Below are 26,551 nucleotides of genomic sequence, written 5' to 3' on the forward strand. Positions count from 1 at the left end.
ATAGGGATTAAGATCCCCACAACTCGGCCGTCCTGAAAAGGCATCTGTCCCAGATGACTACAGCACAGAGGACCATGGTTTCATGTATTCAGCGCATGAACTGGTTTTCTTAGGGCCCTCACGCTCAATATCGTAAGAATTGTTCGATTTAACTCGCATAACTTTATAGGGGCCAAGGTACTTGACGCAAAGTTTTTTGCCAGGTCCTACTTGCACTCTCTTAATCGCAACTAAGTCGTTAATCTTATATTTAGTTGGCTCGCGCCTTCTCAAATTATTTCTTTTACGATTTTCGTTCTGAACTTTACGGATTTGTTCTTTAGTCTGTTTCGTAATTGATCACGATCCTGCTCAAACTATAATCGGAATTCTTCTTCTATTGCACTTTTAACGGTTAAGTCGTTCTTTTGCTTCATTTTTACTCCAGTCAACAGTTCGAACAGGGTCATGCTTATACTTCTACGAAAAGTGGAGTTTATAGTCTGTTGGACTCTAGGTACATATTTATACCATTTCGTAGGATCATTCATCGCAAGCTTAGTTAAAACGGGGATAATCGTTCGAAGCCTTTCTATTTGTCCGTTCGCTCGCGATAGATTAGTTATGACCATGGAGTGTTTGATACCTTCTTCTTCGCAATAATTTTGAAATTCTTGGGAAATTGAAGGGAAGAGAACGCGGTGCCTCTGTCGGTTATGATGCCAGCTGGATTTCCAAACGTTTGACTTTGCATCTGTAGTTTTGTAATCACTTCCTTAGACGTCGTGGATTTGATAGGGTATAATCAGCAAAACTTGATAAAGCTATCTATTACAGCTAATATGTGATTATACTTTTTGCTAGTCGAGTCCAATGGTTTCAAGTGGTCTAGATGATATGTGTGTAGAGGCAAATCACCTTTAGTTAATGGGTTGAGGAAACCCTCTTGTTTATCTGCCTTCTTATTCCCCAAAATGCACGGGACACAGTTTGCTATTACATTTTCAGTCTTTTTGGACAACATCGGAATATAGTACAGCTTCTTCGGTACGCTTCACAGAAAAGTGACCTCGATCATGAGCCATCAGAATGATTTCGCTCTGCATGTCCTACGGTATGACAAGCAGTTCGGTATGACGACCGTCTTTGAATTTATATAGTATATCGTTACGCATCGTATAATCGTCATATGGTTTCTCTTTTAAAACCTCTAAGATGGCCCGTAGCTCCGCTTTTTTGCGCTTTCACGACTTTTAATATAATATTATCTTCGCTACTAATCGCCATAACCGGGTAACAGCTAAGCGCATCTACGGACTTTCATCCTAGGACTAACTCTATGTTCAATGATTACGTCAAATTCCTCGACCATCAAAGCCCATTTCGCAATCTTAGCGGATAACTTGACTTTACTTAGAGTTTGTTTGAAAGCTATACAATCAGTTACGATCTTAAATCGCATGCCCAAAAGATAGTGTCTGAATTTATCTAATGCTCTTATTACGGTTAAAACTTCGAGCTCGTAGCTAGTATATCTGGATGGTATATCTGGTATTCTGTTTCTGTGGTCTTGCAACTCATATAATATACCGAATGTAGTTTGTTATCTTCCGGGTTCTTCTGCAACAAGATTGCCCCTAAACCATCCTCACACGCATCAGTATGTAACTCAGTTTCGAATTTAGGATTAAATATCCTTAACACCGGACTGTGACTTAAATCCGATTTCAGCTGCTTAAATGATTCTTTTTCCTTTACATCAAATCGGAACGAATTTTCCTTTCTTAGCAAATCACTCAGAGGCTTTCCCTTAATTGAGTAAGATTCTATGAATTTTCTGAAATATCCCGATAGACCGAGAAAGCTTTGAACATCTTTTAACGTACGCGGCTCTGGGAAATTCGAAACTGCCTGAAGAGGAGTTCTTCCCGGGAGAAGGGTGAATTGTTCTCTATTATGTACACAAAGTACTCAACCCTTGATTGCAACAATTGGTATTTACCTTTATTTATGTCGAGACCGTAATCGTTTGCGACTCGAAGAACTTGACGTCTGATGCCCTCTTCTACATCAGGCGCAATTATTATTAAATCGTCTAGATATAATAACAAAATTCCTTCGTTAACCAAAGGTCGGAAAATTTGATTTATAAATCGTTGAAAAACGGGTGGTGAATTGCACAATCCAAAAGGTACCTTTAAGAATTGATATTGACCCTGATAAGTTGTGAACGCAGTATATTTTCGACTTTGTTTCGCCACGTTCACATGAAAAAATCCGTTTTTAAGGTCTATCGTGCTGAATATGTGAGCCTCTGATAATCTATCAATTTGATCCTCGATTACTGGAAGTGGATACTTATCCTTAATCGATTTAGTTTTTTATAATCGACACACAGCCGATGAGAACCGTTCTTCTTTTTTATGAGTACTACAAGGCTCCTATATTCAGACGAACACGGCTCGATGATTCCTTCGCTTACCTGATTTACCACTCGTTTACCTGATTTTCAATAATCTCTTTTTCTTTCAGAGGTAATCGTCGTGGAACTTGGAATATAGGCGTCTCATTCTTCAATGTTATGCTCAATTCGATATCAGTCGTCTTAGATTTGTTCGGCTTATATTCTCGTATCATACCTTCCGCAACATTTTTAGCTTCTTTATCAATTATTGTATCTGTACAAATTGCTTCGTCTTTCTCTGGCTGTAATTCTATTTGTGAGAGAAAAATGGAAACATTAGGCTTGGAAATCGTGATTGAACCATCTTTATCGATCCTTACTTCGGCTTGAATTATTAGGTCAGTGCCTAAAATCACATCAACATTCAGGGCTTCGGACGGAACTACATGGAATGCTAACGAAAAATCGACATTATCTATTGTGACCGTTGATTGGAAATAACCGAGCGTCTTTACTCGACCCTGTGCGATACCTGTTACAAGGACTTCTGATTCATGCAACTTTAATGTTTTAAAAGTTTTAAAAACATCCTCACGCATTAAAGGGAGGTGGCTATCGGTGTCTAATAATGCATACAGACTTTTATTTTCGATTGTGACCTGCTTGAACATCCGATTCACGTCGACCGCTTTAACAAGAATATTTGACATTACCTGTGTAGTGTTGGACTTATTTTTATCGGGACAATGTTGGTTTCATGCCCAAAGTTATTACAATGAAAGTATTTTTTTCTTTTATCTCTAAATTTACATTTGTCCGATCTATGTCCGCTTTCGCCACAGTTGTAGCAGCATTCTCCTGGTTTTGTTGACTTCTTTCCCTCTTTCGCCGATTTGGCGTCGTCCTTGTTTGTCTTGTTTGCTACTTCTTTCTTCGGATTATTCTTCATGGTTGTAGTTCCTCATTCTTGTATCTTCTCATATACACGGAGGCGGGACCTGAGCTCGTTATAATTTTGAGCTCCATATATAACATCTTGCTACTGCCATCCGGAATACCATCGATGATGTACTGTATTGTTGATTCGACGTCTATACCTCCTTGCGACGCTAATTCCCTCATAGTTAGGTAGTATTCCTGAATACTCTCATCCTTCTTTAACTTCTTTTTGGCTAACTTTCGATGGATATCTGCACTGTTCACTCGCAAGCTGAATTCTTTCTTCAGAGCTGCTTTCAATTTATTTCATGTTTGCACAGTACTCAATCCCGCACAAATATTTTAGCGACACCCTTTAGAGACTTGCGGCCAAAAACCAACTTTTGAATGTCATTCCACTGAAACAGAGTGGCTAACTCCTCAAAATCTGAAATCCATCTTTCAATCGTATAATGGTCGCTCCCATCGAATGGACGGATAGTATCTTCAACATCTTTGAAATTGAAGATAATCTTCGTACTCTTTTGTCGTTCCCTTCTTGGCAAATCTCGTTCGCCGGCCTCGGAGTCAGTGCTACTAGTGGCCAATGACGGAGTATTCATTTTGTCGGCTGCTCGCTGATTTTCCGCGTCATCAACTCGTTCAGCGCCTCCTTGCTGTAACTCATCGGGTTCCTCTTCCTCGGTTTCTACATCGTCATCGTGCGCACGTGGCACCAACGTTCTAATGTTCACGAGCGCCCGCGTAATTCTCTGTCGCAGTTCTTCTTTGGCGCCTACGTAGCTCAAGCCAAGAATATTGCACATAGATGTCAGATCACCAATCGAAAAAATGACAGAGTATTCCAACTTTGCACGAAATTCAACTGAAGCATCGTCGAAATCAAAACCACAGAAATTACGTAGTTGGTTGTGACTAGTGCGATCTCCGTCTTTTTCGAATATAAATTTATACAGCGCGTATACGGCTGGGCGCGACGACGTTCGTATCTTGTCGGCGATTGGCTTAATCTTTCCTAGCGTCTCCATGTTTATCACTAACACCCAATCGTCTTCGGTTTTCCCTACAAGCAAAATGGCCGTTATACTCACGCCTACTCACGCTCGTCAGCCTTCTCGAATGTTCCTCTATCAACTTCCCGCCAAGATGGCAGACTTTCCGTATCCTCTTTCTCCCTTTAGTCTCGTCTTTCCTCTTTGTTGCGTCTTTCTCTTTTCGTCTTTCGTCTTCGTCTTACTCTTTTCGTCTAACCTCTTTCGTCTTTTCGCCTCGTCTTTCGTCTTCGTCTTATCCTTTTCGTCCAACTTCTTTCGTCTTTTCGCTCGTCTTTTTTCTTTCGACTTTCCTCTCGTCTCGTCTTTCGTCTTCGTCTTACCCTTATCGTCCAACTTCTTTCGTCTTTTCGTTCGTCTTTCTTCTTTCGACTTTCCTCTCGTCTTTCTCGTCGTTATTTCCACGTAGTGTCGTCGTCGTTGTTCACTACTTGGCGTCATTTTCCTCGTGCGAGGTGTCGTTCATCATCTTCACTTAGAGCGTCGTTCCTCGTCACATTTTGTGCGAAGCGTCGTTTTCGTCCCTCGTGTGAAGCGTCGTCGTCGTACTTCGTGCAAGACGTCGTTTGTCGTACCTCATGCAGAGCGTCGTTCCTCGTACCTCGTACAGAGCGTCGTTCCTCGTACTTCGTACAGAGCATCGTTCCTCGTACCTCGTACAGAGCGTCGTTCCTCGTACCTCGTACAGAGCGTCGTTCCTCGTACCTCGTACAGAGCGTCGTTCCTCGTACCTCGTGCAGAGCGTCGTTCGTCGCTCTCGTGCAGAGCGTTGTTCGTCGTTCTCGAGCAGAGCGTCGTTCGTCGTTCTCGTCACCGTCAAAATCTAGTTCGATCCCGGACAAGCCCCCAATTTATGTAGGATCACTTTAAAGACCCTAATGTATTAATGTATTGAGGCGTAGGTTTTTAGAGTGACACTCGTTAACTTAACTCAAAAACAATCACAATCCTTTTTAACGCGTCTATCTCCTCAGTCTTCGCTCAGTCTCCGCGCCCTCTCGTGAGGTCGCCGCCTTAGCTCTAGTGTCCGCGCTGCTCGGGAGGGAGAGAATAGCTCTAGAAAGCGCGCACAGCTTGAATTCGCATGCAATTATAGGGATTAAGATCCCCACACATTAATAATATAATCTTTTTTGTACATATTTTGTAATTTAATTATACATTGCGAGAGATTACAAAACTGTAGAGGTTCTCTAAATCATAGATTGTAATTAGTACAGTAATGGTATTCTTCATAAAAATGTTGAAAACAAAAATATTCGCTACACTATACACAATGCATAAAAGCGGCCCTTCCACAAATACTACATTTGGATACATGCTTTTCATTTTTGAAATAACAGAAATCTACAGGATTTGGAAAATCGCCGGGTTTTTGCGTTGTTAAATAGCTGATTTTAAACCAAGCATATTGAAAGAGATTTTTGAATCTAGGCGAAGAAAATTGGTTATGGGTTAATGATTGCAGTTTAATTGTATCATTACGCGAATGTAAATTGATATCTTTTTCTTGAATAATTACATTATCGGAAAACGTTCGCACAAAATTCTTCCAAATTCTAAAACCAAACATATCTAAAGGTTGAATGAAGCCTGTCGCTTTCTTTGGAATAATCATAAATTTTACTTCTTTATCTTTAGGAATGTATTATTCTAGCTGACTCAGTGTCCACGAATCGAATAGAAGCATGCTTTTACAGCCAGTATCGGTAGATACATTTCACTAAACCATTATGAAGTGTTCCGTCGTAAGTTTTCCTGACTTCGACGATTCAATGTAAATATTAACTAGGCAGAATAGAATTTCCTGCACTCAAATGTTCCTGTAAATTTTTTCAACACTATATATAATGGTAAAAGAAGAGATCCACTTGCCGAAATAATCGGTATGATATATAGTAACTATGTGTTGTAGAAGATACCGATTGAACCATTGCTTCAACTGTTTTGTTCCTGATTTTGCCAATGTTCGCCTAGAATTTTAAGGTTGAAACCACTCTTGTCTTTACATTATAAATTTCTTCAACTCCGGATATTCATATTTGGGATGTTAAATTTTACATTTGAAACAAACGATTGTGCGACATCTTTTAGATTGCCAATATATATTTTCAAGTGTGAATTGAGTCCTGAATATTGTTATCTTGCGGGAAACAATTTTGTGCACATTCTTGAATTTCCAAATCCATTATTTAAATTTGGGTAAGTCAACTTGGGCCTTTGCCTCCAAGGCCCATAATCTTAAATTCATGTCATGAATAATAGATCTTTTATCACACAATCTTTTTCAAATTTTTGCAATACATATTCCGTAATAAATGCAAATTTATCTACATTTGTTTCACCTTTCTCTACACTTGTCTCCCATCTGTATAGTTGAATTTAAGGATTTAACTTTGCAAAACTTGGACTGTTCACTAGTTAAGGGGATGCTGGAGTGTCCTGTTTTATCATTAAATTTTAAAAGCACCTTTCTCATAACTGTGTTTATGGACTGAAAAATCCTTCTCCACAATTAAAGTATCGACAACAACGCAAAGCGCCAGCTTGATTTGAATACGAAAAACGAAAAAAAATTAAAGACTTACAGTTTTGTTATCGGCTTCTGTAGTCAACACATCACAATATGTGTTGCATATAAGAGTTTCAGATCTTGCACGTTCATGAAAAGTAGCTAGCGTATTGCGGAAAACCTAAACGAACAATCCCATGTTTTTAGAAACGCGGTAGAAGTTTTAGTTTAAGAGAAAGGTGTTTGTATATTAAAAATTTCGTTTGTATATTACGAGTTGACGAAAAAGAGTTGAAGCCATGAAACTGAGTATTTTAGTTCCGCGATATTCCGACAGTGGCGCTGTCATGAAAAGTGCGTCGCTGAACCATAGAAATGATCTGAATTATCGACCTACTCAGGCCTATATCAATCAAAACGTGCTCTGGTCAAAGTTTTTTCTTTTGAGAGGAAAAATAATAAAATAAATATGATATTAGTTATTTCAATTTTGTTGAAATAATTTCTTCCTAAACAAGAAACATACCATATTATTTACATATGAATACAAATGAAGATAATTATTTTAATTATACTGTTCTGTCTTTTACATACATTTTATTTAGTAAATTATTGATGCATATATATAAAATAACATATATATATATGTATGTATGTATGTATGTATGTATGTATGTATATATATATATACATACATACGTGCGCACGTGTGTGCGTGTCATATATACAACACATGTCTAAACTTTATTTACTGAATTATTTACACATGCATATATCAAGATTCGGAACGCGATGTATGTTTCGGTTGAGCTTTCTTTCTGCTCGGATGTCGGAACGACAAGCGGCAATCTCGTAGGAGACGTAGCATATAAATGAAATTTTCGAATACACTTTACTCTTATACTAAAGCTCGTAACTCGTTTCTGCAAGCATAGTATTGTTCTTTGAGGTCTTCTGTAAATCGCCAGCTACTTATGCAAGGTTTGAAATTATTGTATACAGCACATTTTTGACTCGACTCGGATGTCGAGTCTTAGTAAGAAGCGCTATTCCTCCTATCGGTCGCGCGCAAACGAAGTAGTATTGCTATTCAACTATAGAAATGGATTGAACCATTGTAAATAAACCAGCAATATATTATCAGCCGGAAACACCATAATAATATATTTTTGTATATATAGAAATATATATCAGGATCGTTGTTTAAAGAAGGAATCGTGCGTCCTTGCTGCATCGACGATGATGCCAGAATCAATAGAAATCACATTCTTGAATTGTAGAACGAATTATTGAAACAGAAGTACGACAGAGTGAGACAGAGAAAAAACAAAAAAGGATGGAAACTCCGATTGTAATCGGTGAGACTCCGCATGCCGAGCTGGGCTCGTCGAACGAAACAGCGAGTCTATCCTTCAGAGTCTCTCTCTCTCTCTCTCTCTCTCTCTCCACTCTACTCCTCTCCTCTCCTCTCCTCTCCTCTCCTCTCCTCTCCTCTCCTCTCCTCTCCCCTCCTCTACTCTCTCTCTCCTCTCCTCTCCTCTCCTCTCCCCTCCCCTCCTCTCCTCTCCTCTCCTCTCCTCTCCTCTCCTCTCCTCTCCTCTCCTCTCCTCTCCTCTCCTCTCCTCTCCTTTCCTCTCCTCTCCACTCCCCCCATCTCTCTACGGTCGCTTGTTTCGAGCGACCGAAAATGCTTTCTGGAAAATTTCGGCCGCTCAATGTGTATAATTAAGAGGAGAAGGAATATTATAAATAACATATAAGTTTTAATAAATTATGCTAATCCTATATCCCTCCAATTTCTGTATAATAACAAAAATAATTTCAAAACACGATAATTTACAGGATATTTCTATGATTTTCCATGAGCCTTATATACCACGTTCATAGAAAAGATTTGCAAGACCTCGGCGTGGTCTCACGCGTAAGATGCGAGATCTGAATGTTAGAGATCTCATGATCAATTCCTTTTTTCTTTTTTCATAATTTATTTTTTTTTTAAATAAGTGACATTGTTAACAAACATATATTACAGGCTAAATATATTTTTATTTAATTATTGAAATTATATGTGTATTTCTAAACGTTTAATTTACCTTTAGAAAAAATCCAAAAAAAAATCATGTTTCTGTAATAATGTTACGTCGATCAGTATTTTCTGTGAAATGTTTTTTTTATAATTATCATCCGAAAGAAAATTTTGATAATCAATCAAATCGCAAAAGTGCGATTAATATAATTATAAGGATGATTAATATAATTATAAGGATGATGTCAATATAATTTTATAATTAACAAATCAAAAAGCCTTTATATGTGCCTTTATATGCAACATACAAATAATTTTTTATTTATCTATTAAAGTGATTCGGTATTCTTCCTATAGTTATTGGAATATATGTTAAATTTTGGGTCGACTTTTGAAGCATCGCCTTCTTTCCCCCCGCCGCCGCCACTCAATGCTCGACGGCTGAGCTGTACCGGATCGCGCGCGGATGTGTATCTCAGGAGCGTTGCACTAAGAAATATTCTCCGTATCTTCTAGCAAATTATCAATCCTTTACTTTCATTAGTCTTCTGTGATGTCTTCTTTATTCAACATGCCTTCTTTATTCACATGTTGAATAAAGAAGACATCACGGAGTTATTGAAGTTGAATCATTCCAGTTTAAAATTACGCATCTCGTTCTGTATCGACTCTTATTAGTCTTAAATTAATATTATCAGTATTCTATATTAAAAGATATTACATTTTGTGGCACATAAGCGTCAGTAGCTCTTTGAAAGAAAACCGAATGTATCAATGTAATGTATAAAAATAATAAAGTAAATATTTTAAAAGTACATAATATTTAGCAAAATATATATACTTATTAATATGATGTTCAATCACTATTATTAAGAAAATAACAATTATGTAAGAAGGAAAATATTTTTATGATAATTTTCATGCTAAAATGTTGTCATGATAATTTTCATGTTGGAAGGTATGATAGCAGCATGTTTCTTATACTGTGACGCTCCTGAGATGCACGTCCGCGCGCGATCCAGCGGTTCAGCCGTCGACTGTTGAGCGGTTGTAAAGGAAAAATAGGCAGCACTTCAGAAATTGGCTCGAAATGTGTAACTAGTTCTGAGCACACTAAAGTACACATATAATTTCTATAATTTTATAAAAATATATTTGGAGTAATATGTTCATTAATAACGTTATTTGTTTAAAAAAAAATTAAGAAAAAAAGGAAAAAGCAGGATTGAACATAGGATCCTCAACATTCTAATCTCGCACCTAACGCCCGAGACCATGCTGAGTTTTTGCAGACCGCCTCTATGGACGTGGTACATAAAATACACGGAAAATCGTAAACTATATCTCGTTAACTATCATGTTTTGAAATCATTTTTGCTATTATATATTAATGAGAAAGGTATATGATTAACTCTTTCACTAATATCGTGTGAGACTCGTGGTAAAGAAATCGGGCCAAACATAAGTATCATTGATGAGAGCCGTGGTATGTCTATCGGGCCAAACATAAACAATATGTTCCAGGCTGTTAATTATGGCACGCGCCATCGTAACTTAAATCGTAGGGCAAAGGATTAATATAATTTAATAAAAATTATGTATTGTCTAGAATGTCTCTTTCCTCCTTATGATACACGCCAAGCGGTCGAGATCGTCGAGAAAATATTTTCGGTCGCTAGAAACAAGCGACCACAGAGAGAAGGACAGAGACAGATGACTCATTGTTTTGCTAGCGGGCCCAGTTCGGCGTGTCCGCGCAGAGACTCACCGATTACAATCGGAGCTTCTATCTGTTTGTTTTTTCTCTGTCTTGCTCTATCGAAATAACAGAAATTGAAAGAATTTTAAATCACGAACACGGTTGCCAGTTCTCCGTTTTTTTTTTTGACAGACTTCGGTTTCTTGGATTAATATTCAATACTCCAGCAGATGTGAAAATCTCCAATTTTTGTCGAATTAAAATTCTTTCATTTTCTTTTTATTAAATTATATTAATCATATATCTTTCTCATTAACGTAGCAAAAATGCAAATGCAAAAATGATTTCAAAACGTAAACATTGATGAGATATACAATAATTTACGACTTTCCGTGCACTATATGTATCGCGTTCGTCGAGGTGATCTGCAAGAACTCAACGTGGTCTCGGGCGTTGGGTGCAAGATCAGAATATTGGAGATCTTATATTCGATTTTGCTTTTTTCTTTTTTAATTTTTATTTAATAAATAACATTTTATTTATTAAATTTTATTAATAAACATATTACTCCAAATATACTTTTTATAAAATTTCAAAAATTATATACGTGTACTTCAATGTGCTCGAAATTAGTTGCGCATTTCGAGCCGATTTCTGAAATGCTGCCTACTTTTCCTTCACAATCGCTCGACGCTTGACGGCCGAACCGCTCACGCGTGGACGTGCATCTCAAGAATGCACAGTATAAGAAACATGCTGCGACCATACCTTCCAGCAAATTGTCATGAAAATATTTTCCTTCTACATAATATTGTATTTTCTTAATAATGGTGATTGAACATCATATTAATAACTTAATGCATTTTACTAAATGTAATGTACTTTTAAAATATTACTTTATTATTTTTATGATACATTCACTTTCAAAGAGTTACTGATCACGTTTTTATGCCACAGAATGTAATATAAAATTTTACTTTACCGCATCATACATCTGGTCATCTATTTGTATTTTTTTTTAGTGGAATAAACCTGGAGAATACATTTAAATGACGTATCAATAATAGAACTTCAAAGATAATAGAGAGTCTTTTTACAATAACGTGGATTTAGATACGGTGAACGCCTTTTCTTAATTAGTCGCTAAGGAAAAGATAATGTGATCATGATATCGATTATGTATCTTTTTTCTTAGAGTGATAAATAACAATTTTTTGTATGTATATGTATTATATTATATATATATATATATATATATATATATATATATATATATGCATACATATATCATTTTGCGTGACGCTGTATGTGTAGAAAACAACGGCGTTATACGAGTCAATCAGCTGTAACCAGTATGGCCCGCGTTCACAGTATTATTGCCGCACAACAGTACTGTCAATGTAGTGTAGTGTAGTAGTGTTCTACACACAACCATATATATATATGTGTGTGTGTATGTGTGTGTGTGTGTGTGTGTGTGTGTGTGTGTGTGTGTGTGTGTGTGTGTGTGTGTGTGTGTGTGTGTGTGTACGTGTGTGTATGTGTATGTATATATGTGTGTATATGTGTGTATATGAATATATATATATATATATATATATATATATATATATATATATATTTATATAGTATTTTTTGTCCACAAAATAGAAAAAATGTAATAGCAGAATATTGTCTGCCTTTGATAAGACAAGGTTATGAGTGCTTTATAACAAGCGACTCAGTACAATACAGTACAATATCTCATCCTTGTATTATCGAACAAGATTGTAATGATGCACCGTGTCTCTTGTTGGAAGGCGCTCTAGAAGGCCAAAATTGGTTATTGTGATGTGTGTTTCTTGTTGGCACCCTATAAAGCCAGAATGAGAAAGGTTAGCATCTTTATGTTATTCGTGAAAATATCACTTTTATTTATCATACAAGTGATATGATTAAATTTATTGTTATAACAATAAATTGCGCTTTGCCTAATTATGATCCAATGTCAGAGGCGTTCATCGTGGGCTGACTATTTTTAATTTACTGCCAGAGGCGTTAATCGTGAGCTGGCTAGCTATAATAAAATGTCACAGCCATAAATCATATTTTGGCTAGTTATAGACAAATGTCAGAGGCGTTCATCGTGGGCTGACTATTTTTAATTTACTGCCAGAGGCGTTAATCGTGAGCTGGCTAGCTATAACAAAATGTCACAGCCATAAATCATATTTTGGCTAGTTATAGACAAATGTCAGAGGCGTTCATCGTGGGCTGACTATATTTAATTCACTGTCAGAGGCGTTAATTGTGAGCTGGCTAATTATAACAAAATGCCACAGCCGTAAATCGTGCTTTGACTAGTTACAGATAAATGTCAGAGGCGTTTATCGTGGACTGACTATTTTTAATTTATTGGCAGAAGCATTTCGATTATTAAATTTGGTGAAATACAATTACGGAATCAATTTATAGAATTTTGCGTCTGCAATTAAAGAAATGCAAATAGATGCATTGTCATGATGGAATCAAAAGCTAATTGCTTGACATAACCGAAACAAAGAAACTAATGAAGAAAAAAAACTGAATATCAGTAAATAGCTTCTTTGAAACCTTACAACTTTTGTCTGAAGCGTTTTTAAAAACGTTATGTAATAGCCTTAGCACAAGGATGGTCGTAATTGAATCGTAGAACGTGAATCATAGAGCAACGCATTATATTTTGGCGTATTATACATGCCGATACAAGTTCACATTCCTTTACGATTAGTTATAATCACTTTTATATTCAGCTCCTAAATCCAGAGCCTTTTTGGACACCCTATATAATATATATGTTATACATATATGTATATATATATATATATATGTATATATATGTGTATATATATATATATGTATATATATATATACAACATATAATACATTACACAGTCAATAGTCACATGCATAATTTTTGTACGATGCTATACGTTTATGAAATATATGTAAGTATATTATATTCAAAATGTTTTAGCAAATATATACACTTACAGGTCAATGTACGTTGACTAACAGCAAGTTACAATAAGTATATTTTTGAACACTCTGACTGTGACTTAGATATATTTTCGGATGCAACCATGTATTTAAAATACATGTATACACGTGTAATATAATAGCACTTTTTCCTTTATTCCCAATGTTATTTTAACTTAGGATGTAACATGTATTGTCAGTACGTAAATACATTGCACATACATATGTAACTATTCCATCTCTTTTTATTATTTAATGGGCATTACAATTATAAGCCATAAATCAGCCATAAATAAGAAGTCAAACGCTAAAAATTGGCTGTGATTGATCAATTTTTAGCTTCTGACTTCTGATTTGTAACTAATGTGTTATTGTAGAAGGCCCATAATAAAAAGAGATAGAAGTTACTCATACTTAGCTTTTCATGCAGATATAATATAGACACAGTCTATTAGTGAATATTAGAATTATATTTTATGTGCATTATGATGTGTACACACATTATAAAATATATTTCTAATTCATATTCACATACGTGTATATCTACTTCATCTCTTTTTGTTATGTATAACAAAAAGGTGTACTGATGTCCTCTTTTTTCTACGTTTAATAAAAAGAGATATATTTTTTTATGATCAAATATTAGTGATATATACTTTTATATTTTCAATATTAGAATATACAACGAACATAAATCAAAGCTAACGATAGTCAAACACAGATGATTAGACGTAACATCTTAAAAAAAATAATCAAATTACGAATCCTCTGATAAATCCTCATTTTATGTGTGTATATATATATATATATATATGTATACAATTTTAATATTGCACATTTAAACACAGAGAATGCATAAACAGTTTAGCATTGATAACTTCTATCTGCAACGTATGTATATTCACACATTATAGTACATATATGCAATATTGTACAATATTGCCTATGTGTGTATTATATTTAAGTACATCACTAATTTTAACATGATTAACTTCTACATATTTTTATTAAACATAGCAAAAAATGGTATAGCTATGTATATTATATGTGTAATATCTATGTATAGCTAATACATATCACATCCTGACCTAAAATGACATTGTACGACAGGAAAAATGCTATTATATAGGCCCATGTGTCAATGTACACTGAAAATCTATAGTTATGTATTTTCAGTACTCGCAGTGAATATCGAAATACAGTTGTAGTATCACTTTTTCCTGATCAATATCATTTAGGGTTGAGTCAAGATGTAACATATATTATTGTCAATATATGGACACGTGTTTCATATATATATATATATATATATATATATATATATATATATATATAAATGAATACGACATTGCACATACATAATGTAACTCTTTTTACTCTGTCTAATAAAAAGAGATAGATACTTATATTACTTATACATTACTAGTATGTCGACTATATATCTAATATAGAAAATTGTATGTGCATTATACTATGATAATTCTAACATTGTTGTAATATATAACAAAACATTATTAGTGAATATAAATTATAATTATATTTTATATGTATTATAATGTACTTATACACAATAATGTACCCAAAATATAATTTTAATATTGCATATATCATTAATTCACTAACATGTTTATGTCTTCACTAATATGTCAATAATAGTATAATATTTTTTGTGTTATTGTGTATATACACATATTATAATACACATAAAATGTAATTGTAATTCGTATTCATGACGTATTCTTTTTATATATAACGTTAGAATTACATTTTATATATCATTATACACATTATAATATAAAATTTTAATATTGCATAAAAATGGACGTAGAGAATATCTGCATGAATATATATATATATATATATATATATATATATATATATATATAATGATATTCATTTATGATAATATATTATCGTAACCTAAAATGGCATTGGATGTAAGAAAAAAGTGCTATTACGGTTTCGTATCGATATATCTATTAATTAAAAATCTGTATTTTATGTATATTACAGACTTTTAGTACTGGTGATATATTAGAACACGGCCTACATTGCATGTGTATATAATACAACTAAATATGTATATAATGCAACTAAATTTCTAAGGTCCGATTCTACAAATATAAGATTAACTTCAATTATTTTATTTTTTTTTCAATTCTAAAATTGGAAAATTTTCCAAAATAAATCTTACATTGTAGGACCGACCCTAATACACGTCCCTGTTAAGATGGTAATGTAGGAAACGGAATAAAAATATCGATAATTAATCGATCGAATTTCCTGCATGATCATATTAACTTCAGAGGGCATAAGCAGCTTATACATTGGAAATGAAAACCTGTAATATCGACCTTGATCAACTTCGGCCTTCGCTCCAGCATCCCCTTAAACTTCGACGGGTCTTTTTTTCCATTCTTCCAAAATAGAACAGCTTTTCTCTTATAACTGAAGTCGACTTTGCCTTCATCATCAATAATGCATTCTTCAAGTTCAAAACTATCTTCATCTTCTTTTTTTTCTGCAGTCATAATATACTCTACAACTTGTGCTCCACGTGGTTCTGATGGATCGGCAAAATTTAGTACGTAATGTTCTAATAATAATAAAAAAAAAATCGAACGAGTGTTTTGAACATTTTGTAGAATGTTGCTAATTTCATTATGTACTTCAATTTCAAACGGTGTTATAGGTGTTTGTGTTATACTCGCAATTTGAAATGTAATGGCTAACATATTTATTACGTTTTTAAAATTAAATGACGTCATTTTAAAGAGAATTCTGTCAAGCAATTATTATTAACAGAACTGGTGACTGATTGTTTATAAATGAAACTGGGAATAGTACTTTCTCAGGTGTATGAATCAAAATATACGATTACATAAATTTATTTATGAATAGATGTTGCGCAAATAGATTATTAATTGCATCATCTTATTCCGTTAATAGTCCAATCTATGCCTTACAAAACACTATATATTTTTTATTTATCGTGTGGTTTGCAAAATAGTCAAGATTATTAATATGACACTGTGTCATTTAACGTTAAAAAATGAAGTTCTATGCAACATCTTATTTATCACGCGATTTGCAAATCAAATATATTAATAATAATTAATTGTAAGTATATATTGCTTTATGAACTATTTTATTATAATAATCAAACATAGTAAAACTTTATAAATTCAATGACTTGGTTTCTTTAAACAAGAATTTTTTTAAATACAAAAATTGATTATAATTGTTTCATTAATAGTGTTATTGTATGTATCAATAAAATTATTTTTAAAATAATAAATATTGGATCTACAATTTCATATTTATTCCCTTTTAGAATTCCAGAGGCTTCGTTATCATGGACATTACTGATTCCGATTTTTTTCTGCTATGGCGACATGACGTACTTACCAGGCACTTAACAGGGAAGTTAGGCAACTCAAAAATTCGAAAAATTCTGAAACATTGCATGGAAATAGGGTAGTTCATCTGGAACACAAAATTATTTTTTATTCGTGCGGAATTATTGTTGATACAGTATCCTTTTTTTTACTATGTTGCAAATTCTTAAGACCAAAATTAAATACATTTTATAAAACTAACAATTTCTTTATTCATACTTTGTTTTTAATTGTTCCAAAGTGTTTTATGCATACCTTTATATACTATAAAAATATTTGAGACTGATTTTGCAAGCAGTTTAACAAACTATTATTACTATTGTTATTATTGTTGTTATATAAAAGCTCTTATTTCAATAGTTGCTACTGATATTGTACTGATGAATTGTATTGTATTTGCCTTCACGCTACTTCGTGCAGCCAAACACGTGGTATGAGACCAATACGTACAGGACTCGCAAATAGAGAAGTTTTCGTTTATATTTGAAAAATGGATTTTCGGAATATAATTATTATATACATTGTCGTTTTCAGCATAAAATGCTCTTTAATTTTAGTTACATAAATGTTAACAAATTTTTGAAAGGGGTGGTGTGGGTATACAATAAGTAATTAATTAAAAAAAACTTTTCTACTACATTTCTGTAGTACTTGTGAAGCCATTAAATTTTTAATCTGGAAATTTTTTTCTATTCCTTATAGTTTCAACGATATTCGCTTCGAAAGAAAAAAACCGATTTTTTTCAAAGGAGTGTTTCACTCTCTAAAACTGAAATTCTGCACAAAAAAGAAATAGTTTTATGTTACGGATGAACTATTCTTGCACACCAAGTTTCAGAATTTTTTGAATTTTTGAGTTGCTCCCTTATGAGATATCTGTCTGTATGATGATGTCGGTTCAAATACCTGTCAAAAATGATGATAATGTTCCGATTGAGTTAGCACAAAAAAGTATAATCACAGATGTAATTACATAGCTAATAGTACAAAAATAATATAGGAAGAGTGATTGCTACGAATTTTATTTTTAATTCCACATTTTTTATCTTTAATGGATCGTTCTACAAATAGATTCATGGCACACCGATAGGATTACTCTTGTCTCCTATTATAGCAGAAATAGTTCTACAAGATTTAAAACAGCAGGCAATAAAGAGATTGTCATTGCCTTTATATTATAGATATGTAGATGACATTATCTTGGCAGCTCCACAGTTTCAATTAAATTACATATTAGAAATCTTTAATTTTATATATAAAAAGCTGTAATTCACTATCGAGATTAGTAATGACAACAGACTCAATTTTTTGGACGTCACAGTGATATTACATTTTTGATAAGTATTCGAAATCGACATCATCGGACAGGTATCTCAATTTCTATTCGAATTATCCTATTTATCACAAAAAAAAGAGCAGTATATGATATGGTGGAATTCTTTTACTTTCTCATCCGCAATTTCATCAACAAAATTTCAAAGATATTATACCATAAGCATTCTTCTAGATAATCTATCCACTTGCGTTTATTTTTTCCGCAATTAGACAAAGGCTCAAATTCTATTGCTATCCCCATCCTAATACAAAGTTGCTTAATAAAAAAAAAATATTTTACTTCTCCGTTTGTAAAATCCATTTCTGAGAGTTTTATACTTATAGCTATGGGCATACATCTCAAAACAGCTTTCACCATATCCTTAAGAAATTTATACACAGGGGGGACTCTTGGATAAGGGGGGGGGGACCGTTTGGATCATTTCTCCAAATAGGGTGTAGTCTATAAAATTGAGGACTTGAATTGTGAGCCTAGCTACGTGGGTCAGACAAAAAGGAGATCACAAACTAGAATAAATGAACATCGATCTGATATTAACAAGAAAACAGGATCTCCTCATCAGTAATTTCTGACCATCGTACTAGTTTTAATCATGATTTCAAATGCGGAAAAATCAAAATATTGGATAATGAGCCTTATTATAAAAAAAGAATTATTTCTGAAATGATCCACATTAAAAAATAAAAATATGGTTTGAATAGACAGACAAATACCAATCCGTTGCCTGACATATGTCTACTCCTTTTACCATCCCTTTCTACATCATTAAATTCCCCTTCCTACGATCCTTCCTACGTCATTTCTATTATCACTTCCTTTGCTAGATGGCAGGATCATTTCAATATATCGAATGTTCTAGCATTACATCTCAAAATTCGACAATATTAAGACTCATTTGACATCTGTTATAAATTACTTTTAGTACTCAATTTATATTTTTTTAATTATTTTGGATGTTCGAATAAACAGCAGGTATTTATTATTTAACTTTTATTGTAATTGACGTTGAATTCTTTTATGTAAAACATAGTCTTATAATACAATTTTACTTATAATACAATATCTTGAATGACAATTAATATTATTAGTTAATTAATTTTATACTTATTATAGTTGAAAACAAATATGAAGGATGTATATATTTTTATTACATTAATTTTCATTGGATCAACCTATTGTAAATTTGAGAGGAAGGTATTATGATTATGTAACTTCTGGAATAGATTAATAACAATTTCTGATGGGAAGTCGATTGAATTTAGGCCATATCATGCCATAATTATTACTTCCTGACCGTCAATCCTGGCTTGGCCACCGTTTGCGCCGGCTCATCGACCACGACTGTTTTCGCTTGACGTTGTCATAAGTGACCCACTTTTCATCACTAGTCACCATCCGCTTCAGAAATGGGTTGATTTTGTTGCGATTCAGCAGCGATTCGCAGATAGAAATTCGGTCATGAGGTTTTTTAACTCGTGTGGCACCCATACATCGAGCTTCTTTTTGTATCCAGCTTTATTCAAGTGGTTCCAAACGGTTTTTGTGCAATGTTTAGCTCCTGAGCAATCGAAACAGTGCTTACATGACGGTCGGACTCGACGATTTCTATTATTTTATCGACATTTTCGACAATTGGCCTTCCAGAGCGTGGTGCATCTTTGACATCAAAATTACCGGAACGAAATCGACGAAACCAAAATTGTGCATGATTGGCTGTTACAGTATCAGGACCATAAACACTTTTCACATTTTCAGTCGTCTGGCTTGCGTTTTCGCCTTTATCGAAGAAAAATTGTAAAATATGGCGTATTTTCTCTTTGCTGGTGTCCATCTTTGATGCGCGCTCAAACAATACTGAGTCAAGCAATCACAAAACTGTTTAAGAAATTTTTTTAGTACGAAATCTTATCTTTCTAACGCTATCTAACGTAACCCGATCGCATTTATACAACGTGAGATACAGATTACTAAAGCCATCTATTGGAAAAATAATGGATTTCTTTTTACTACACCTTATTTCTAACACGAGTACACATGCGTTTTTTATATATTAAATATCTTGCGTAGTTATCAGTAACATTTAAATTTATTTTTTAATATTGAGAAGAATCCAATAAGAATCGAAACATCTGTACGTTATTATATTGCTTACAATAATATTATTACTCATACAATATCCTGAGTTGGTTTTTAGCCCTATTTTGTATCTTTTAATTTATTTAATTATTGGAACCGTTTTCATTTATTGAATTTTAAAACTACTCGAACTTGGCTAGACAGACATTTTTTTTTCACAATAATAGATTGGAAAGAGAGGAATAGTACCTTGGCCATCCCGATCACCTGATCTGACTAGACTTCTTTGTGTAGGGGGTCCTGAAGTAAGAAGTTTATTTATCGTCAATTAACTCAAGAGAACAATTGAGAAATCGAATCGAAACTGCAAATGCATCAAATATCGCCAGATGAGTGTTTAGCTGCAACATGAGCTATCCGCGCTATATACATGCATATTGGATGCTTACTGCAAGAGGCCAACAATTTGAAAAATATCTACATTAAACAAGTGAATATAATAAATACAACGTGAATAAGTAATGAGAAAGTACCAAAAATGAAAACTACGTTTTGTCTTTTTTGCCATTTTCTTCAAAACGAAGCATAAATGAGGATATTTTTACAGGATTTTTTTTCTTAATTTATCGATCCCCTACACACTTCCAAAGCTTTGATATTAAAATTCCAAATACCCTCTATATATATGTATATATGTATATATATATACACACACACACACACACACACACACACACACACACACACACACACACACACACGCACACAGGTAGTAACTAAAAGGTTGCAACACTTTTGTTTTAAATGTGTTTCGAAATACAACCTATTCACTGAGATTGGTTCTTACATAGGGGAAATTGTAGACAGTTGGTTAACAATGCGTATATTTTTTAAATGATAAGAGATAAGATCTTATGAAGAACAAAAATAGTCAGTATCAAGGCCTGCGCTTGCCTCATGACATCAATATAGTGTGTGCGTCACATGTAAAAAGTTATATGTAAGGTGCTCAGATAAATCATGTAAGTGTAAATTTACAATGTTAGTAGTATATATGCAGCCATGGACGGTGCAGCCATGGTCCATCTCCGGGACGCGAGGGTGTGATTATGAGATAATTAAATGGTGTTTTGATTAGTTCGGTCCATGGCTTCCCACGTGCTGATTGGCTCTGTCCATAGTCGCCCACGCGGTTACTGGAGAAGAGTGGAGTGTCGGCAGAGATGAATACTGTAATACTAAGGAAAATCAGGACCAAGACATTTTTTCTTTACGGAGGGAGGGGGAAGATGTGGGCAGCGGATAAGAATAGCACACAGTTTTTTGTTCTGTAGGTCATTTTTTACTGCAGTGACTCAATGTCTCCGGCGTACTAATGCTTTAGAGAAAGGATTTTTTCTAATTTTTTATGACGAGGAGTTTTATGAGTATTTTCGGGAGACTCTTACTTTTATTAGGGAGGAAGGGGAGGTAAAACAGAAATGAACAAGCTCGCGCCGGCACGCCACATCGTAATCGGTGTGTTGATTTGAATATTATTTTAAAAGAAAAATTTTTTTCTATATTTTGTTTTTAATGAATATTATCTAAATCCGGAATATGTGAGAAAAGGTGACTAATGTAAAAGGGGACGAGATTAGGAGTAAGAAACAGACGAAATTTACATGATCAAAAATGTTTATTTTAAAAAGAAAAAAAATGATATTACATAAAATATTTGTTTTATATTTTACTTTTTAAAAGAGTAGACGATTGAACATGACGGCATATAGCATGAGAATTTATTTTTTTATGTTTACAATGAAGAAAAAATTTATGAAATAATTATACGATCAATCGATCATTGCACTTACAATCAGAGGTAACAGACTATGAAACTGGCTAAGATTATAACCATTACACATAAAATATAGAAATACACACTAGTATTGTCCGCAAGTTTGAGAAAGTATTCCTTGCAGCGTCGTCGTATTCCAGCGATACGTGGTCGAGTTTCGGTGAAGTCGTAAGAGGAATCTTGAGTCTAAGGGCGGTAAGCTATAACTATCGAAATATCTTTCTGTACCGTGTTCGTCAATGTAGAAGGTGACACTAGCCAAATCGATCGTCTGTGTTAGCGACAATGGTAGTCGATCTCGTCTACATCCTCGGCAGTCGATCGACAGGATAAACCCCTGCATGTCGGACACTGAGTTGATATAATGCATTTAAAACTTCCAGTGAATTCATTTCTCGTCGTTGGAGTGCGTGAGAGAGGAAATGTTTGTGCAAATTCAGAGTTTACCTCTTTTGCCAGTACGTGCGTTGTAGAGTTCTCAAAATTTGACGTTTGCGAAACGCTAGTGTTAGCTTTATCTCTATCCATCGATGGGATGAATTTTAGAAGATTTTTTTTCTCCTTGCCTGTCGCTTCTTCGTCCTCGCTTTGGTTTGACTTTTCTGTCACGATATTTTTGTTCCACGCTTCGATATATATGCAAAATATATCGTGTTTCTGATTTTTAAATTGAATTGAAAAATTTTCGCTGTCTGTCCTTTCGCTCTCGCTCCAATTTTCTAAGGGAAGGCTATCGTAGCTAGAATTGTTGCTATTTCGTATAGTTAGCCAACATTTCAATTTGTAAGCATTGCGTAAGGTGTAATGTGATTCAATGTTGGTTCGAAATCCGTGATGCGTGCAGCGCTATCCACATTTTTTGAAATCTGGTAGATTTTTGAAAACCGGAGAAATTCCTTCCAGATTATGTACGTTTGTGGAAAGTAGATTACTCAGATAACGCGCCCTCTCTTGTCTTCTGCTATAGATGTAGCGTGCGCGGCGTGTAACGTTTCGTAGTTGTATCGTAAAGTATTTATTGATATTTCCGTCGAATCATTCCGTGATAATTTCGTGTAAGATAGTTGTTTTCTCGTCTTACTCTCTTGGATAAATTGCCAAATGGATAAGGCGGAATCATAATCCAGTGTCCGATGATCGGCGCATTAATCGTAAGAACCGCGACTTCTTTCAGAGTAAAGTTTTCTTTGACATCGCGAAAATCTTGTACTATATGTCAATGATTATATCCATTATAATAAATATTCGAATTTTTACTACTCTTTTTACGTCACGAAACGTTGGCGCCGGTGTCATGAGCAAGACTGAAGCTTTTTCGTCATCTTGCGTGCAATTAGATGAGAAAAAAATATGTAATGGGGAGAAAATAATTTTCTCGCGACAGTCATAGAGCTAACCGGAAAAATCGACAATGATTTGACCGTGAGAAGTCGATTTCTAAAACGTTATCAAACTTGGAATAGACGATACAATTAATAATCACGGAAAGAGCTTTTTCGAATCTCACTTCTAATCGTAAGCTTCCGTGTTTCACGAGATTCCAATGCCCTGCGCAATTAGTGGATAGATCTGGAGTAAGATCGAAAGCGAAAAAGTGTAGCCGTTGGCATAATCGTCTTTACTTATTTAAAAAGTAAATGTCAATTCCCGAGAATAATGTGTGATAAGTTTCAACGTAGAGCGGCTCGTCTTTCGAAAAATTTGGCTATAATGGCCTACTGGGGATTTGTATACCATCGGCGTACAGCGAAAAGAAATTTATTCCGTAATTTTTGAAATTAAACGGGTTCAATTTTTTATCACCGTTAAACGCTTTATTATCGACAAAGCCGACTATTATTCGTTTCGGCAACTGTCCGAGTATTGCATTGTCTATCGATTCCCCCACTATGCCGGTATGTATCGTGAATGTTTTAACTTCGACTCTAATAAGGGGATACTTGGTGATAATTTTCCTCAGTATTCTAGCGTGTGCGAGTAGTACACCCAAGCTTATTTTTGCTCTCCTTACGAGTAAACTGGCATCGAGAATACGTATTTTTGATATCGTTTTACTCTCCATAAGGCAAAATGAATCTTTCGAACGTACGAGTCTCATTCTAACTTCCACTCCATCTAGATAGTCTTCTCCATGTCCGAGTAAGACGAATTCTATGGGCGAATCGTCCGCGAGCGAAGTTACGAGTTTGTAATAAGTCCATTACGAACTCTCAATGCTGGTTTGCGTAGGAGAGAAATGATCGAGTTCACTTTTTATACATGCGCTCGAGTGGGTATAAAGAAAGGATATATTTTTTCTCCAGCCATGAATTCCTATCTTAATTAAGAGAATATGTTGGATACGTCTCATTTCTTGACTTGATGTTTCCTAACGGACAGTTTTTTGGTTTTTCTTCTTTCAGCGCAAATTTTTTTTTCTTCTTCGTCACTTTTTTGGTCTTCTTCTTTGTGATACTTCTCGATGATTTTCTTTTGATGTCGTTGCACGATACGTTTATCTCGACCATCGATTGGAAACTGAAGCACCGCGGATTTTGCAGATATTTTATATCCTGATCCTCTTATTAGTGAACTTATTTTTTTTTTGACTTTTCTCTTTAGATTATCCCTCGATTCCGCGAGCCAACTTTTAACTGCTTCCTTTAACGGTTTATTATTTTTTACATTTTCTATTACGTTAATTTCTGCACGTAAAACTTCTTTACCGACAGCACGTGTATTTTTATTTAGATAAGGTAGCATTTTTCTAAATAGCCCGTCGAAAAAGCTTGCCGATTCCATGACCGCGCTGATAGGGCGAGCCGACGAGAACAATAGTGGAATTCCATCTTGGTTACCGCTGTATCCCGAGCATCAAAATACTCCTCATATTCCATCGCTAGTTCCTAACTAAAGACTGTCACTACCGACATACTCGCATACATGGAAGAAAGAAAGTTATTGCTTACGTTTAAAGTGCAGTGTCGCTGTCAGCATTCCGAATTCGGATGGGATTTTTTTCCAAGATGATCCAAGAAGATACGACAGATGTTCTCTGAAGCTGCCGGAACAAGTCGAGTTGCTCGCCTCCCATTCTGATCTCCCAACAGTCCATTTAAATCCCTTAAACTACTACGTATGGAGCATAGTTGAAAGGGTCACAAACAAGTCTCAGCATCTCAATGTGACGTCATTAAGGACCGCTATTGAGGCAGCATTCGTCGGCATGAACAGCACTACATTACAGCGTGCGTGCGAACGCTTCAAAGCGAGAATAAAGGCAGTTATTCTGCTCTACAGGAATCCTCCAATGCCATGTAAGAGGATTTTTTATAATATTTAATTTTTCATTAAAAACATTTTGTTCAAAGAAATTGTTCGATTTGTCCGGATTTTGGTGACGCATCCTGTATTTCGATCGTTCTAAAATTAGTTCGTCGCAATGGGATATAATTTGGAAATGAGAAATGCTTCACCAAATTTACACCAAATGCGTAATTATGACTCCGTATCTCAATCGAAAGTATCCTGAGAAGAGGAATACGTACATCGCCTTTATATAGTACAAATTAATTTGGTCCGTTTTTTGTACAAAAATGCATTTATTTCAAAACAAAATGAATGAACAGATTAATTAAAGTATTGGCTACTACTTTTTCCCATCTCTCAGGCAATTTTCGAATTCCATCTCGAAAAAATGACTCGTCTTTGAAGGTGATCCAATTTTGGAGCCAATTTTCGATTTCTGCGAAAGAAGTGAACCGGTGACTTGCCAAATCGTGCTGCATCCTTCGGAACAACCAATAATCAGAAGGAGCAATGTCCGGAGAATACGGCGGGTGCGGTAAAACATCCCATTTGAGCGTTTCCAATTATTTTTTTACGACTTTTGCGACATGAGGCCGAGCGTTGTCATGAAGAAAAATAACTTTATCATGTCTTTGCTCGTATTCCGGCCGTTTTTCTCGCAATGCACGACTCAAATGAATCAATTATAGCCGATACCGATCGCCCGTAATGGAAACGCCATGTCGTTTCAGCAGCTCATAGTAAACAACATCCTTTTGATCTCACCAGATACAGAGCATGATCTTCGAACCATGAATGTTCGGCTTTGATGTTGATGTTGAGGTCGATGGCAACGATTGACCGGGCTTAGCGTAGTATTTTTTCTTCTTGGGGTTGTCGTAGAATATCCACTTCTCATCTCCAGTCACAATCCAATGCAAAAAACCTTTTCTTTGTTGTCTTTGAATCAGCTGTTCGCAAGTAAAAAATCGCCTTTCAACGTCTCTCGGTTTCAGTTAATAAGGCACC

At 34.8% G+C, this 26,551-nt stretch overlaps 1 protein-coding gene and 1 pseudogene across 1 annotated transcript; both read right to left on the reverse strand.

The window, feature by feature from the left end:
- Positions 1 to 3,645: 3,645 nt before the first annotated feature.
- On the reverse strand, positions 3,646 to 4,350 carry LOC147908469 (uncharacterized). Its single transcript, XM_087409425.1, has one exon. It carries the CDS (start codon positions 4,348 to 4,350, stop codon positions 3,646 to 3,648), a length of 705 nt encoding a protein of 234 aa, XP_087265551.1.
- Positions 4,351 to 5,641: 1,291 nt separating this feature from the next.
- On the reverse strand, positions 5,642 to 16,376 carry LOC147908470 (uncharacterized; annotated as a pseudogene).
- Positions 16,377 to 26,551: the final 10,175 nt, after the last annotated feature.

Source organism: Acromyrmex echinatior, chromosome 9 (assembly GCF_024713525.1).
Source record: "Acromyrmex echinatior isolate Ae372 chromosome 9, ASM2471352v2, whole genome shotgun sequence".
In the NCBI taxonomy this organism is placed as follows: domain Eukaryota; kingdom Metazoa; phylum Arthropoda; class Insecta; order Hymenoptera; family Formicidae; genus Acromyrmex; species Acromyrmex echinatior.